The sequence below is a fragment of the Mustela nigripes genome, chromosome 18 (assembly GCF_022355385.1).
Source record: "Mustela nigripes isolate SB6536 chromosome 18, MUSNIG.SB6536, whole genome shotgun sequence".
Taxonomy (NCBI): domain Eukaryota; kingdom Metazoa; phylum Chordata; class Mammalia; order Carnivora; family Mustelidae; genus Mustela; species Mustela nigripes.
Genome location: NC_081574.1, coordinates 23529884 through 23547471, shown reverse-complemented (window position 1 = coordinate 23547471; position 17588 = coordinate 23529884). Strand labels below are relative to the sequence as shown.

The 17588-nt window shown below is 37.2% G+C and overlaps 2 protein-coding genes across 24 annotated transcripts in view; one reads left to right on the top strand and one right to left on the bottom strand.

The window, feature by feature from the left end:
* The window catches only part of ASAH1 (N-acylsphingosine amidohydrolase 1), a 47336-nt gene extending 46044 nt beyond the window's left edge, over positions 1 to 1292 (top strand). The window contains exon 14 of the mRNA XM_059384089.1: positions 202 to 1292. Within this exon, the coding sequence (XP_059240072.1) occupies positions 202 to 291 (90 nt within the window). The 3' untranslated portion in view covers positions 292 to 1292. The remainder of the gene's footprint in view (positions 1 to 201) is intronic.
* An 847-nt stretch (positions 1293 to 2139) lies between these two features.
* The window catches only part of PCM1 (pericentriolar material 1), an 85387-nt gene continuing 69938 nt past the window's right edge, over positions 2140 to 17588 (bottom strand). For 15 of the 23 annotated variants that reach the window (XM_059384065.1, XM_059384068.1, XM_059384064.1 and 12 more), the window contains 8 exons: positions 15956 to 16018; positions 15570 to 15705; positions 15113 to 15273; positions 12085 to 12160; positions 11317 to 11573; positions 9548 to 9640; positions 9329 to 9446; positions 2140 to 3824 (listed from right to left, as the gene is read on the bottom strand). In XM_059384065.1, the coding sequence (XP_059240048.1) occupies positions 3787 to 3824; positions 9329 to 9446; positions 9548 to 9640; positions 11317 to 11573; positions 12085 to 12160; positions 15113 to 15273; positions 15570 to 15705; positions 15956 to 16018 (942 nt within the window). In that variant the 3' untranslated portion in view covers positions 2140 to 3786. Of the gene's footprint in view, positions 3825 to 5814; positions 7735 to 9328; positions 9447 to 9547; positions 9641 to 11316; positions 11574 to 12084; positions 12161 to 15112; positions 15274 to 15569; positions 15706 to 15955; positions 16019 to 17588 lie in introns of those variants that run through there. The other 8 variants (XM_059384070.1, XM_059384084.1, XM_059384081.1 and 5 more) reach the window with 1 other exon arrangement.

The window sequence follows — 17588 nt, the reverse complement described above, 5'->3', positions numbered from 1 at the left end:
TTCCTAAATGGTGAATTAGAACTATTGTTATTAACTTAGTAACTATTTACATCTATGTATATTTAATGTCTTTATTTATAAACAATTTATATATTATATTAAGTAACTTCATAAAGCAGTTCGACATGTACCAAAATTAACATAAGTCAGGACATCTTAGAATTGGAAACATCCTTAAAATAAAAGTAACTTTTCTTTCAGCTGACTGTATTCACAACCCTGATGGATGTTACCAAAGGTCAATATGAAACTTACCTGCGGGATTGCCCAGACCCTTGCATAGGTTGGTGAGCATACACCTGGCCCCTAGAATGCTCTCTGTGTGGCATGAAGATGGAAACTCACATGCATCAAACTAGTGCAGCCGTCTGATCTCCTTCCAAAGACCAAGACTCAGGGCAGTTTCTCGTTGAGGCATGAACTTGTTTTTCTTGTGTTTACAGTTCACAGACGATTTTTGCCTTAACAGTTGATTGTTCTGTTTGCAGGTAACTTCTTTATATACAAAAATCAATCATCTAGAATTTGCAGTTTCACTTCACTTTGACTTTTAGGGATAGGTATGGGCAATGAATCTATTAGGGGACCCACCTCCATAGAATAAAAGCAAGATTCTCGGTGGGTGTTGAATCCAGCACATCTGTACATAGTTCAGTTTCTCAATTCAATCCATATGTTTTTTAATTTTCTTTTCCTCTGGTTCAAATTACTATTAAAATTAGCACACCATGGTCTTTGCTGTCTATGACAGCAACGTAATTTCACTGATTTTGATTGGAGGGGGATGAGACAGACCTTCAGCTGTGTATTTCTCTTAAGGGGCAGTAATACTCAAGGCTTTTGACCCTCAATAGAAGTACTTATTTTGGGTTCATGAAGCAATCCATCTGCAAGGCAGCCTTTCATACACAGAACTGACACATTCCCTTTTTCATAATTACTCTACCTCCCAGTAAGTCCAGGCAGTTGTTAACTTCAAACACGGAGTCTCACGTTCTGTGAATTAATAGCCTTATGGAATTGAGAGGTGAACCCGTAAAGTTACATTAGTATCATTCACTTAATAAATGTTTAGTTTGTCTTTCTGATCACTATGTATTTTTTAAAAAACTTAGTTACTAAAAATGTTTTTCAGAAATCAGTCCTATTTATGGAAAGTGCTAATAATAGAACTTGTTAACCTTTCAGACTTTAACAGTTAACTGTGAAATGCATGCCAGTTGGGTGAGACTGTGTCCACTTTATTTTGTATGTTGTGTTCATGATGCTCAATAAACAGTCATTGGAAGCAGTGTCAGTGGTCATATATGCTGATTCAGTGTACACCCACATGCCAGTTTGGGGGCGGGGCTTATTAGGGAGAAAGTGAAGCTGAACACAGCATCTGAACTAAATTACAGGGGTTACGTAGGCGGGTTCTTCAGTTTATGACTACCTGCTCACCATCTTACATGACTAATCCTTCCACCTCTAAACCCAGTGGTGTCAGCAGTATGCAGGTGTCCAAAGGCTATTTTTCTCCTGGGAGGAGGTGTTTCCACAAAACTATAATGATACTATCTTAGTGAAGCTAGAGGAATTATAAGAGGATTTGTGTTAAAATAGGATTTGAATTAAAAAAAAAAAAAAAAACCTCAGGGGTGCAGCAGCTGGCTCAGTCAGAGGAGCATGCAACTCTGGATCTTGGAGTCATGAGTTGGAGCCCAGTTTTGGCTGTGATTACTTAAAAATATAAATAGAATCTTAAAAAGCCCACAACTTCAGATTTTGTTCCTCTTATAAAAATGAAGTGAGGTAAACTTGTATTTTTTCTAAAGTTGTAACCTTTGATATTCATAAATAGGTGAGATGCTAATTGTTTTAGACCAGTTCCTCAGGACTACCTCAGCGGATAGGGAGGAACTAACACGCATTAAGATTTTAGGTAGCATTGCTTAGTGGTAAAGAAGCAGTTACAAAATAGGATGTGGAGTGTAAGTCTATTTATAGAAGTACTTGTGCAAAATTAGATAAAAATCTAGAATATAGAAAGATGACGGACAGGATGTTTACTAAAATGCTGACAGTAGTTCCCACTGAATAGCTGTATTAATTCGGTCTTTAATTTGGAGAGGACATTAATGAGATTGTAAGTGTACATAGTTTTACAACACTTTGCTTTATTGTGCTTCACAGGTAGTGTTTTTTACAAATAGGTTTGTAGCAACCTTGCGTCAAGCACCGTTTTTCCAGTAGCATTTGCTCACTTTGTGCCTGTGTCACATTTTAGTAATTCCCACAAAATTGAAGGCTTTTTCATTGTTACTGTATTAGATACAGTGATCTACCCACCACCCATTTCCCCGTCTCTTTCCCTCTCCTTGCGCCTCCCTATTCCTGGAGACACAATGGTATTGAAATCAGGCCAATTAATAACCATACAGTGGCTTCTAAGTGTTTAAGTGTCCATTTATCTATTGATGAACACTGTTGTTTCCATGTGTTGGCTATTGTTAATAATGCTGATATAAACACAGAGGTACATGTATCTTTCTAAATTCATGCTTTCATTTTCTTTGGGTTAACAGCAAGTAGTGGCATTACTGGATTGTGTATTTGTTTTTAATATTTAAAGGAACCTCCACACTGTTGTCCACAGTGGCTGTACCAGTTTGCATTCCCAGCAGTGCATGAGGGTTCCCTTTTTTCCATGTCCTCACCTACGCATATGTGTTATCTCTTTGATACTAGCCCTTCTGACAGGTGTGAGGTGGTAGCTCATTGTGGTTTTGATTTGCATTTCCCTGATGAGGGATGCTGAGCATCTTTTAATGTGTATGTTGGCCACCTGGATGTCTTTGTTGGAAAATGTCTATTTGGATCTTCTGCCCATTTTTAATGGGATTTTTTGTTTGTTTGTTTTTGTTGCTATTGTGTTTTAGGAGTTCTTTATATAGTTTGGATATTAACTCTTTATTGGCTGTGTCACTTACAAATACCTTCTCCCATTCAGTAGGTTGCCATGTCTCATTTTAAATCAAAAGCTAAAAATGACTAAGCTCAGTGAGGAAAGCGGAGAGAAAGCCAAGAAAGGCTGACAACTAGGACTCTTGTGCCAAACAGGCCAAGTTGTGAATGCAAAGAAAAGTTCTTGAAGGACACTGAAAGTGCTATTCTAGTGAACATATGAATAGTAAGAAAGTACAACAGCCTTATTGCTGATATGGAGAGAATTTTAGTGGTCTGGATAGAAGATCAAGCAAGCCACATTTCCTTAAAGCCTAATCTAGAGCTTTCATCTTGTGAAGGCTAAGAGAGGTGGGAAAGCTGCAGAAGAAAAAGGTGCAAGTTAGCAGAGGTGGGGTCATGAGGTTTGAGGAGAGAAGCCATCTCTGTTAACATTAAAGTGCAGGGTGAAGCAGCGAGTGGGGATGGAGAAGCTGCAGCAGGTTACCCAGATTTAGCTCAGGGCATCAATGCAGGCAGCAACACTAAACAGATTTTCAGTGCAGATGAAGCAGCTTTCTTTTGGAAGATGCCATTTAGGAATTTCGTAGCTAGAGAGAAGTCAATGCCTGGCTTCATAGCTTCAAAGGGCAGGCTGTCTCTATGTTAGGAGCTATTGCAGCTGGTCACCTTAAGTGGAAGCCAGTGCTCAATGACCATTCCGTAAACAAAGCACATTGGTTTACAACCTGATTTACTGAATATTTTAAGCCCGTGACTGAGACCTTCAGCTCAGAAAATTGACTTCTTTCACAAGACGACTGCTCATTAACGTGCCTGGTTACTGAAGAGCTCTGATGTTCATGGACAACGCAACATGACTCCTGCTGTTTTCATGCCTGCGAACACAATATCCACACTGCAGCACCACATGAATCAAGGATTTTTTACTTACTCTATATGAAATATATTGTCTTACTCTATATGAAATATATTTGTAAGGCTATAGCTGTCCTAGACAGTGATTTCTGAGATGATCTGTGCAATGTAAATTAAACCTTCTGGAAAAGATTCACCATTCTAGATGCCATGAACAACATTTGTGATTCATGGGAAGAGGTCAAAATATCAGTGTTGACATGAGTTTGAAAGTTGGTGATAGCAACCTTCAAGGATGCCTTTAAGGGGTTCAAGACTTCAGTGGAGGAATTAACTACAGATGTGGTGGAAATAATTAGAGAACTAGAAGGGAAGCCTAAAGGGGTGCCTGAAGCTCAGAGCATGCAATTCTGGATCTTGGGGTTTTAAGTTCAAGCCTCATGTTGGGTGTAGAGATTGCTTAAAAATAAAATCTTTAGGAAAAAAAGAAGAGGAGCCTAAAAATGTGACAGAACTGCTGGCATCTCATCAAACTTGAATGGATGAGGAGTTGCTTCTTATGGATGAGCAGAGAAAGTGGTTTCTTTAGATGGAGTGTACTACTGGGGAAGATGCTGTGAAGACTGTTGAAATGACAAGAAAAGACTAAGAAAATTACATCAACTTAATTGATAAAGAGGCATCAGGGTATGAGAGGACTGACTCCTATTTTGGAATAAGTTCTGTGGGTAAAATGCTATCAAACAGCACAGTATACAGGAGAGAAAGGAAGTCCACTGATGCGGGCAAACTTCATTGTTGTTTTAAGAAACTGCCATGGCCAAACCATCCTTCAACAGCCACCACCCTTGATCAGTCGGCAGCCATCAGCATCCAGGCAAGACCTTCTACCAGCAAAATGATTATAACTTGCTGAAAGCTCAGATGATGGTTGGCATTTTTTTCGTTTTTTGAAGATGTTATTTATTTGACAGAGAGTAGAGCAGGGGGACTGGGAGAGGGAGAAGCAGGTTCCCCGCTGAACAGGGAGCCTGATGGCAGGGCTCAATCCCGGGGCCCTGTAGTCAACAGACTACAGGGTAAACATACTATGAACTATATACTATAAACTGTAAACTACAGGGTAAACATAAACTTTTATATGCCCTGGGAAGCCAAAAAAATTTACTTGACTCACTTTATTTCAGTGGTCTGGAACTGAACTTATAATATCTCCAGTGTATGCCTATACTACTTTCACACCATCATCAGTTGGAAAATCGTAATTCCAACCTGTCAGTACATTAATTAGGTATGTAGGAGAGAACTCAAACTCAAGCTTTATAATGCGATTTGTTTTCAAAATATCCAAATCAATAACTTTCTGTAAATTGCTGGCCCAGGGTTATTCTAAGTCTGGGCAGATGAACTAATAATTAAAACTATATTATAAATCAAAGTTACTTAAAGGCATTCTATTCCTTAGTGGAAAATGAGCCAAGCAGAGACACCAGTGACTCTGAGGGAGCAACCAGATGTATGAAGGTGGCCAATATTAAAGCAGCAATTAGTTATGTGGCAAGAACAAGAAATGATGGCTTCTCCAGGCAAGGCGACTGGGCAGCCAGCCGTGTTTGCACAGTGAAATATGTGACATCCAGAGCCAATTATTTTTTACAGGTAAAGAATAAACTGTTTATATTAAGTAACATTGGGACAATAAACAAGAAACATGCCAGGCTAACTTTGAGTAAGTATGAGAATGTTCTCTACATAGTATATGAAATAGATACAATTAAGAAATAATAGAATACACCTACCTACAGTGGAAGAAAAGTGGTCTTGAATTTGAGAAGTCTCCTCCCTGGCTAGTTGTTATGCCACTATTTTTTATGTCTTTGATTTTTTTTTGTTTGGTTCTATTTTTTGGTTGTTTTTTTACATTTAAAATTGTCAAGCCATAATTCTGGAATAATTTCTAAATCATAAATAATGATGTCAGTTTAAATGAAAATGCAGTTCATGTTTGGATGGAGGATAGATATTTATTCACAGTGAAAACGCATGTACCCAGAGTTAATGTCACAAAATACAAAGATTATCTGCCCAGTCTGGTAAGCTCACTATTGTAAGCATTCTCTCAACCTGCACAGGTTCTCTCTCACTCACTTTCACCTTTTCTCCCTCTTTTATCTATAACCCAAATTTCACCTTAAAAATTAATGAACATGAATATTTAATGCTTAACCTTTGAGCAGTATTTATTAAGAATAAAGCAAATTATCTGATCTTCAGCCCCAGGTATTTTAAAGTGGAATTATCTTCTAAAACAGAAAACAATAGTAGGTGACAGCAGCTCTAACACAAGTTAGTGAAATAAGGTTCATAGGTGCTGGGAAAAGAACTCAGAAGTACAGGTCTTCACTGGACTGAACTTTAATCTGCATGTAGAGACACACGGCCGTTATATATGTAAGGCTCGGCTTGAGTGCCAACACATGAAATTCTCCTCTTTCTTTTCAGAGTCTAGAAAATATACAGGTATAGAACTTAAATATACATATAATCTAATTTATTGTTTTAGTTTCCTGGGAGTCAGGCCAACTGGGTAAGAATTCCTGATTCTGAATGACAGTCTTCTGAATGGGTTTTTTAATTAATGCTGGAGATCTATACCTCACGTAAATTTAAATTAATTAGCAATACAGTGAATGTCCTCATAGGGAAATCTTCATTTAACACTCCCTGAAGAGGCATTATTATTTTACACTGAAGTATAATGCAACTAAGACTTTTAAAGGAATACCAACCAACTTCTTTTCTAATGGGGTATTTCAGTAAATTGTTAGTAAGTTTCATATACCACTAACTGAAACTAATTCTGTATATTTTATTCAAACAAAAACAAAAACAACCTCTAAGACTAACAGACTGACTTCACCATTAACTGGCTCTGTGAAGCCTTACTTAGGTATATGGCAAGTTTGCGATCTAAAAGTAATTCACCTTTGAAAAATTGATCAGCCTGGTAGTGAAGACATCCCATAGATGTTCCCTACTTAATACTTCATCTACATATCTGCTTCTCTCACCACACACAGAATCAACTGCTATCTCAAAACGCAAGTTCGTCTGAAGGCATATAGAGCCTTAATGTTCTGGTACATAAAATTCAGTTTTACAATCCCTACTTGAAAGGGTTTGGTTTTTCATGTAAAATTAATCACAGTGTTACTTGTTTGTGAAGAAAAACTTCCTACTTACGTAACACTTTTTTTTTTTTTTTTAAAGACCGTGGCAACACAGATAGGAATTGAATTCTGGAAAATATTTATCTGATAATTAATACTTACATTTTATAGTAACTTCACCAATAACCTGAATACCTTTATAATTTTCCCTAATCCTGCACAGAATAGACATGCAGGTATCTAGACTGAAAAGCAGTAATACTGACATTACTTGGAAGCCTGATCTAACAGCCGGCTAAAATTCTGTATTTCTTCAAATTCTTGCTCTCCTCTAAATATCCTAGTCATACAGAACAGTGACTTACTGTATAGAACTCAACATAATTTCAAAAAAAGGTACTTTACAGGTAAGTCCAAACTTTATTTAAAACTACATCTTAAATTTAACGATGCCAAACATCACAAGAAAGGAAAAAGAAAACCAAAATGAAGACCAAAAAAAGGAAAGAAAGAAGAAAAACAAACAATCCCACAGTGTATCAAGGCTTCAATCTGTCCAGAATTCAGTTTCTGATGTTTTAAACTGCCACGGGCAGAAATTAGCACACCTATCAAGAATGCAGTGTCAAACTAATTTACATTTTTATACAGATCAAAACAGATGTTTATTTAGTGCCACGTTCATATATGCATTGACTAACGTAAAGCGAGTTAGATGAGTCTCAGAAGACATCTCATACGCTTTGGGCTCCCACTGTTTCTGAAAAACAGAATAATGTGCTATAAATTACTGAATTAAGACATTACTAGAGTTTATTATTGTTCTCTTACATTAAAACTTTCAGCATGAAGTTACTATAAAGGAAATACTAATTTAGTTTATAAAAATAGATGAGGATTTCTGTTTGAAGATGGTAGACGAGTGGATACTTCCTGTCTCTTAAAGCTCCATCAGGAAAAAAAAACCCAACAAAATAAAACCTATAAAACTGACTAAATCCAGACCACTAAGAGTGGCCAGGAGGGAGAGCAGGACCTGGGAAGACAACAAAGCCCTGGAATGCTGACGCAGAAGGAGGTGCAAAGAGGCGGGGCGGGGCAGAGCACAGATAAGAGTCTCACAAGTAAAACTGGGCTCAATACTGGGAAATTAGCTGAAAATTTGATAGTGAGTCTGTCCTTCTCTTCACCTAGGAAAAGCAAAAATTGATGAACTGACAGAATAACAAAAAGAAAATCCTTTGATTTTTGATGCAAGACTGTCTCCTCTGAGTGGCCCAGAGGTTGTGCTATTAGATCCATGAAGAAGGAAATATGGGATTATCACTTGGCTCTGCAATCAGTCATATTTACACAGAATGGTCTTCAGAAAAAGTAAAGAAGTTTTTTTGTTTTTGTTTTAAAAGACTTTATTTATTTAGACAGAGACAGAGATCACAAGTAGGCAGACAGAGAAAGAGACGGGGAAGCAGTCTCCCTGCTGAGCAGAGAACCCGATGAGGGGCTCGACCCCAGGACCCTGAGGTCATGACCTGAGCCAAAGGCAGAGGCCTAACCCACTCAGCCACCCAAGCACCCCAAAGTAAAGAAGTTCTAACTATTATAGTTACAAAAATGTGTGTTTGTTTTTATAACCTTCATGTAAGAAGAGGAGTAAAACTGAATAGAGAAAGCGGAAGGGTAAGGGAGTAGCAGCTAAGTAATGACCAAAGTTGATGGGACTAGAAAACATATATATTTAAAATAACGAAGGTAACAAACAGAAAAACCAAATAGTGAAAGAAGGAGAGAGAAGTCCAAATGCTCACTTTTCATAGGGAAGATAAGAGATGTCTGAATTTTAAATTAAGAAAAGTTACAAGAATATTATTTAGATGGGTTATGGACATTGGGAAAGGTATGTGCTATGGTGAGTGGTGTGAAGTGTGTAAACCTGGCAATTCAAAGACCTGTACCCCTGGGGCTAATAATACATTATTTGTCAATAAATAAACAAATTTTGAAAAAGAATATTATTTAGAGATAAAGAGGGTCTCATTCAAAAGAACTAAAAACCAATATTTAAAAGAAATGGGCTCCTGCCAGTTTATCACGAATTCTTTTGTACCTTTCCTTCTTAAAATTGTTGCTTCTACTACCTTGCTAAAACTCAGGATTTTAAAAATGGAAAAAAATTATCTGTTAATATCACTTTATAAATCAGGTAACAGATCAAGACTTTTTACAGAATTATGCTTCCCTTCCAATATTTGTCTTAAATCTTCCAAGTCCTAGTAGTGGATTTAAAAAACAAACTGATGGTATCAAGGTTCATTAATTTTTCAATACGATATGGTTCAAAGTGGTTAACTTACCAGGTTCCTTTAGTGTCTGAGAATTCCCAGCTAATTCTTCAGTCTGCATTTCACAAAGTATTTCACCAGATAAATGGTTTTTCTGTTCTTCTTCTACCATTTTCTTCCTTAGATCTGCCTTTGGAATGAAAAAAAAAAAAAAAAAAGAAAAAATCAGTTTCCATCCTCCCAGCAGTATTTGTCATATAAAGACAAGTTTAATTAAAGAGAGCAGAATACCTCTGAATATATTGTCAGTTTAAGTGGTAAATCTTCAACTTTCACAAAGTCTTCTTCATCAGATTTTTGACTTATGTTACCAGATTCTGCTTCCTGTGAGATAAATTGTATTGAATGAAGGCAAAGCACTCCATCTCTGGATCTAAACCTTTAAAGTAATCCATGCCAAGGATAAAATGGATTCTTATATACATCAGTAATTCTATCCTATTTCAGTTTTCTTCTGTGTTCAGCTCTATGAATTAAAGCAAAGCTGGAGTGCACAGGACAGGCCATGCACTTGAAGCTGTGGGCCATACTGTCAAACGTTCCATCCCCATTTGCAAAAACAAAGAGCCAGCTTATACAGGTTAAAGGAAGAAACGGTAGTTACACTGAGGCCTAAAACAATTAAAAGAACAACTCTGGTTTCTTGATAATGTTTATAGAATGCATCAGAATGTATCCAGCAGAATTAAGTAAACATTTACATACAGACTTTCAGTATCAACTCTGTGGAAGCTGAGAAAGATAAAGCATGAATCTAGTGACTTACTTTTGTTATCACTTCAGTGTCTCTCTGAAACTTAAATTCTTTTATTCTCCTGTTTCTCCTTTCTCATTTTTAATAGTATCATTTTACTAATACCCAAGTGGAAACCTTAGATTTTTCCTCTTTCAACATTTCTCATCCAGCTCTAAGTTAGTACTTGGTTCCTATCATAAGGGAGCCTCCTAAAGTAGCATCCTTGACAACGCTCATCAGTCATCAGATTCCTCTTCAAAAACCATGACGTTGGCCATTTGACTTTCTTGCGCAAAGACCTTCAGTAGTGTCCCCTGCCTAAATTTCAAATTTAAATCCTTCTATAATCAAACTTTAATTTCAATTGCCTCCTAGAACAACTCTACGCACTCATTAAATTACAGTCAAAATAAGTCTAACAGGTAACTTCCAGAGTTATAAATGTTAATTTCACTGTTGTCGAAGCCATCAAAACAGGTTACTAGTTCTAGTAATGTTTTTGAAATAATTATACGCTTCCTGAGAAATTAGGATATCATAATTTTAACTATATCTTTAGTAAGAAAACTGATGTTAATTAAAAAAAATATATGAAACACATTCCTTAGACCTCAAAGTTCATTGTTATAAATTCCTTAATGTTTTCGAACAAGAGAAAGAATATAAAACACAATCCAAGGTCCAAAAAATAACCCACATGTTATAAAATTATAGCATGAAACAAAAATGTCCAGAGTAAAACAACTTACCTACCTACATCTTAAGTACAGATTTGCTACCATATATTTCTGTCATTTACCATAAGGAATCCACTGCTGTCAAACTGTAAACTTTAAGGTTTACCAAACCTGATACAGTTTTATCAAACTGTAAATCTTCAGGTTTATCAAATGTTTTTAAAACATTTCTGAAATGTTTTAAAACTGTTGAGATGTCAGGCCTGGGTACTGTAAGAGATTAATGATGATTCACATATCATGTTCAGATCTGAACCTGAACTCTCTCAATGTTGCTACCTAAAACTCAAAATACAGGTCATAAACTTATAAGAAAGTAGAACAGCTTTTAGATTTTGATATCTGACCATCTTAATTCACTATCACCCTTCTATTCAAGTTTAAACTAAGTTTGAGTAAGAAATACCTTTTGGCAGTTTCTAAACCTAAACACGAACACAAACCTCAACACAGTCTGTTTACAGACAGAAAATGTTAACCCGAAAAGGAAGAAATATGCATAGAAATGAAACGTAGATGATACATACATAGTCATTCACTAACACCGGAGATTCAGTATCAGGACTTCCAGCCAGAGAGCTCTCGGGAGTTTCCTGAGCAGATTTAACTTCTTTGACTGTAGGCACCAAGGTTTCGATTTCAGTTAAAGGTAAAGGCAAAGGATTAGGCTGTTTAGATGAATCAATGGTAGTGAGAGTGTCCTGTTGAACAGCGCTATTTAAAGGTTCCTCGTTTTCCAAGATATTGAGGTAACAGGGTTTCACAGGAGTGCTATCGTGGTCATCTGTCATCAGAACAAAGTCTTAATATTAGTGTAATGCAACAGTTATTAAATTTCAGTATTATACCAAAAAGACAGTATGTATGAAGGAATAATCAAGACATTTAAGACTCAAAAGAAGGGACAACTACAAGTTTTCCTTATCAATGATTCCTAAAATTAGTTAATCATATCCTGGAGATGTTTTAAAAAAATTAGATTCCTGAAGTCACCCAATTTCTAACGATATTCATGAGTAATACCCAGGAATGGGTATTAAATCCCTCAAGTTTGTATCTAAAGATGTTTTCTTTGAAGGTTTTTTCTGTGTGTTTGTCAACTTTTCTTGAGCACCTGTTTGCAGAAAGAAAGCTCTCATATTTTCTACAAAGAACTAAGGGAAATAAAAAAGACATACCTCAGGTCCAAAATACCTTCAAACTTACATAGCTAAGAATTTAATTTTTTTTCTTAGCTTTTAAAAGTACATAAAGGGCACTTTAAATCTTAAAATTGAACACTTTAGATTTCTTGCCTTTACTAGTAGTGGGTTCTTGTTCTGATGGGACATTTTTGCTTTCTCCTGATTTTTCAAAGTCATGTTGTAGTACCTAGAAGGAAAAAGTGACGTCTTAATAGCAGGGCCTAAAATATATGGCCATTATATATAGGAGATGGTTAGGAGTTTATGGTGTTCGTCCAACCTGAGAGCTTCATACAAGTGAATTTAAAAATGTCTTCTGAAAATGTTTCAGGAAGGATGCTGTAGTTGAAACTTTAAGAGGGTTAAGTAGAATGTTTCATTTTCTTCTTAACCTCAAAATAATAGAGAACTAGAGTATTATGGATTCCACAATTTTTTTTTTAAGATTTTATTTATTTATTTGACAGACAGAGATCACAAGTAGGCAGAGAGGCAGACAGCGAGAGAGGAGGAAGCAGGCTCCCTGCTGAGCAGAGAGCCCGATGTGAGGCTTGATCCCAGGACCCTGAGATCATGACCTGCGCGGAAGGCAGCGGCTTAACTCACTGAGCCACCCAGGCGCCCCGGATTCCACTATTTTAAAATTGTTCTTTTTTCTTTTTTTTTCAAATCAGACTCAATCTTGAATGAAACTAAAAGATCACTTATTTGTGGAGCATAACAAGTCGCATGGAGGACATGGGGAGATAGAGAGGAGAAGGGAGTTGGGGGAAATTGGAAGGGGAAGTGAACCATGAGAGACTATGGACTCTGAAAAACAATCTGAGGGTTTTGAAGGGGTGGGGGGTGGGAAGTCAGGGTACCAGATGGTGGGTATTATAGAGGGCACGGATTGCATGGAGCACTGGGTGTGGTGCAAAAATAATGAATACTGTTAAGCTAAAAATAAAAAATAAATATAAAAAAAAAAAAGATACCCATTTATATGTTAAGTGAATGGAAGAATTGACCAGGAGGGAAGAAAGATAAAGCCAAGTGCCTTCAGCAGGAGGAGAGAACAAAATCAGATTCATCTCATGCTTGGAGAAAGGAATACAGTGGTGGGTGAGAAGAGGGCAGTGGTGGTGGTTCTCGGAAGCTGTTAAAAGAAAATGCAAACATCAAGGTTCTTTCCCCCAACTTTAACAGAAAATGGGAGATTATATTTTGGATAAATTGAACTAGGAAGCCTCAGACCAGGGGGCGGCCTGGGGTAAGGGTGGGGTACAGAAAGCACAAATGAGGACAGGATAAAAAATCATGCTGAAAATAGGATTCAGCACAAATCCATAGAGTGATGGGACCCCCAGCAGCATTCCCACATCTAGCTCCTGAACACGGGCACCCAAAGAGGTATGAATCCCAGGCAGAGAAGAAAGGAAGACCCTTCTTTGGAAAAACAAACCAGCTCAGAGAAAAGACCAATAGGTATTAACATTTGGGATTTTCTATCAAAAAGCTGTCTACCCAAATGTCCTACAGTGAAGCCCAGAATAACCCCAACCAACTTCCTGGTGTATCATTTTTTAGTATGAACACCGAAGGTACCACAGACATTTGAAGAAACCGCCAGGTGGTAAGAGATGATAGCACTTCTTTGAACTAACAGCATGCTATAAAAAAGTAATCAGAAAATAAAAGTATTTAGAAATTAAAAATATGACATTCATATAAGTATTAAAGTCAAAGAAATCTCCCAGGAAGTAAAACAAAAAGAGCAAGGGAACAATAAAAGGGAGAGAGGAGAAAATGAGAAAATCAACACGAGGGCTAATAATGTCTGATAATATTAATTCCAAGAGGAATTAAAAGAGAAAATGGAGGGGAAGCAATGCAAAAAAAGAAAATTTAATAAAATAAAGGACATGGTTATTGATTGCTTACAGACCCACTGAGTATGCAGTACAGGGAATGAAAAAAGACATAACAAGGGTATCAGTATAAAACTTCAGAACTCCGGGGAGTGGGGGCAGGGAGCTCTAGGGTGGGAAAGAAAAAAGAATACAAAGAGTCAGAACTGAAAAAGACATCAGCCTTCTCAACAGAGGCACTGAAAATTGGAAGACAAAGGAGGCACTGAAATGATGTTTCAACATGGAAGAATTTAAGATTTTCTTAGACCCATAATGTCTCAAAATGTTTCTTTTATGCACTCTTTCTCAGAGAGGTACTAGAAATGTGCTCTACCAAAAATGAGGCAAAAAGAGGACAAAACTGGATTCCACAAACAGATGGAATAAAGAATGACAAAGGAACTCCCAGGCTGCTAGCTAGGGAGCAGGTCTAATGAAGAGCCAAAGCCAGGACGGAGTGGGAAGGATGAAACGACAAACTGGTACATGCAGAAGAGTCCACTGAGAAGTTCATACAGCTGTTGCTGGGCAGAACAAAGACTTGGGTATGGAGTCAAAGAAAATCAGGCAAACAAAAAATGGAGACAATTATTAATTTCAAGTGAAAAAATGTATAAGAATAAGCAACAAACAGTATTTGCTTAATTGAGCAAGTCGGTAATATTTATGTAGTTTTGGTTAGATCTCTGGCTAAATGTAGATTTAAGCAAAAGATACAACTGAATGAGGAGGACAGGATTAATATAATTAAATGAGGAGTCTTAAGTGACCTCAAAGTCTTCATCTACTAGAATAGGAAGTCAATGGAGAATGTCTAACACATAACTAAATAAATATACACACATACTATTCAAAAATAGAGTTAAATAACGAAAGAAATCATACAAAATGCTGCCTACGGGACAGGACGAGGTGGAGGTAGGAAAGGGGATGATTTTATTATATACTGTTTCCATGTATAACTAGGAAGTAAAGATACATGAAAAATCCAGATCTTCTAGTAATGTCACAGTTTTTAGGACCTGTTACCCCCACATCCCCCAAAATTAAAGCGCTTTAAGTATAAGCATTCCTAAATGTAAAAATAAACTAGTATTTGATTGAGATTTCTATAAGGATGTTAAAAAGATTTGTTTATTCATGAAAATGAGAATAGGGAAACTGTAAATTCTGACATCCTTAAAAAGGATCTGCCTTCAGTAGTTAAAGACGACTGGGGGAAGGTGTGTTTGTCTGGACTGGAATACCTGATCATCGTGTTCCATTTCTTCTGTAGCTTCGGTGTTAGCCTGAAGTGAAGTCTGGACATCCACAGGCCCCTCTTCAAATTCTTCTATTTCTTCATCCTCATTCTCATCTTCTCCACTTCCATAATTAGTCAAAGCCTGAGTTTCAGCCTTGGACAAGTCTAAATTGATTAATACAGTTTTTAGGAAATTTTCAGCACTAAACCTTAAGAGTAGCTACCATGTACTGCATTCCTGCACTGCCCAAGTCCTTTACATAGGATATCTGAAATCTTCCAAACAGTAAGCAGCGGAACACTGTGGTGCAGAAAGGACGGGGCATCTGGTCAGGGCCACACCAGATCATTCAGAGTTGTTGGACACCTAATTCGACATTCATTACACTCTGCCCAACTGTTTGGATAAGTGACCTGTAAAGAGCTAACATATAAACCCAGTACAGAGCCTTCACACTTACTAATGGACACTGGACATTCTTCACTTTCTTCATCCTCCTCTTGATCAGAAACATCCGATCTCACATTTTTGGGACCATCACCACCATACATCTCAGATGTCTGAGTCTGCTTAACTGTTTCAGTTTCATCCTTGTCCTAGCCACAAATACATGTAATGAATTCCTTAAAATGCATTTTAAAAAGTATATACTAATAAGCCCATCACAAAAATTAGTCATGATCTAATAAAAAATACAAGAAGTTGTTTTTAAGAGAAAATAAAGTTTTTTTGGGAGAAAGGCTATTTGATGATAAAGTTTTCTCTCAAACATTAAGTTAAAGCTCTTAAAGTTATTTAATCTTTTGTCTCAAAAACATTGTTTTTAGGCACAAATTAGCCACTTACTTTGTCTTCATCATCAATTTCTCCAGCAGGTGAGCCATGATCTCCTTCAAGAATCCTTTTGGCCTATAAGCAAATTAAACAGAATTTAGGGGTGACCTTTCAGCATTATACTTAGATATTCAGTAACTTTAATATATGCTGTTTTTGACCACAATCCAAAGAGCTGAATGCTTTCTTAGAAATGTACATTCAACTATTTCAATGAAGTCTTTTAAATTAGCCAAACAAAAATCAACACTGCCTACCAGGAATAATGAGCATCTCAAATTCACTAATTCCAGAACAAAAACCTTTGACTCCCTCCCCAAGCCCCAGCCTCCTTCACAGCCTTCTGAATCTCAGTGAACGGCCCTTCACGTACCAATGCCGAAGTCAGACACCAGGAAGCTGCCTGTGCTCTACTTGTATTACTCACATCTGAACTGTAAGAATGCCTCACTGACTCAGTTCTCAAAATGGATCTGCTAGTGTGCACTCAGAGCTTAGTCACAGCGTTCCCTACCTGCAGTACTACAACAGCCTTCCAACTGGTCTCTGCTTCTATCTCTTCCTTCCTACAATTCCTATGCAATGTGATATCTAAACCAGTCTTTTTAATTGCACATGTGATTATGTCCCTCCTCTATTTCAAAGTTTCCCATGGGTTTCCATCATGTTTAGAATAAAATCAAACAGAAGACCCTTAGCTGCCATTGTTAAGGTCCCATAATTTGGCTTTACACACCTAGGTAACCTCATCTACACTCTCGCTTCCTGTGAGGTATTCCCGCTACCCCGGCCTTCTACAAGTTCTCCAAACTGCTCAATCCAGCCTAAGTCTTTTAACTTATAGTTTTCGCTGCCTGGAATGTCCTTCCCTTTCATCTTCTTAATAAATGCCTTGTCTTTCTTGCCCTAGTTTATACTTCATCCACTTAAACAGCCTCACGAGACTGCCTATCTTTAAGTAGTCTTTACAAGCATTTATTATGGTTTTATCCTGTTTTATTTTCTTCAAGCACTTGGCAATGACTGAAATGATCTGAAACTTACCGATGTCTGGAGTGAAAACACTAAGATAAGTGTGAAACAGGTGGCTTGACTTTTTCTACTTTAGATTTCAGGGAGAAGGGTGGCCTCTTTCCAGTTTGGGGCCTGACGTGCTTTCCTTCTTGTGATTATAGAGTCAAGAGGAGGGAGAGGTCTAAGGAAGAAACCTTCTGGTATCCCTCAAGTTGAGGGGAAAAATCCCATCCAATTTCATATGTGATCAAACTAATTTAATGAAGTATAAGAAGCTACAGAGATGTGCAGCCAAAGTCCTAACTTGTAAACAAGCATGTGTGCTGGTTGGGGTGACAGATATCCCTGGTAGCTCTAAGCTCTATCAAGGTTGGAATAGCAACTACAGACAGCTGGTCAAGAACTGGATCCCAGTAATCCTCTCTTTTTGGAGGCCTGAGTGACAATTTTGTAAGACAGCTGATAACTCTTGTCACCAATTCCTGTCTGCATTCCTAATCTTTTAGCCACTGAGGTCACATTTGAGATCCAGTATGTGCCTACCATCTGTACTGATTTAGATAATCTAATTAACTGCTTTTACTTAGAAAATATGTTAGCTGAGGTCAAGTATGCATTTAGTTAATAATGA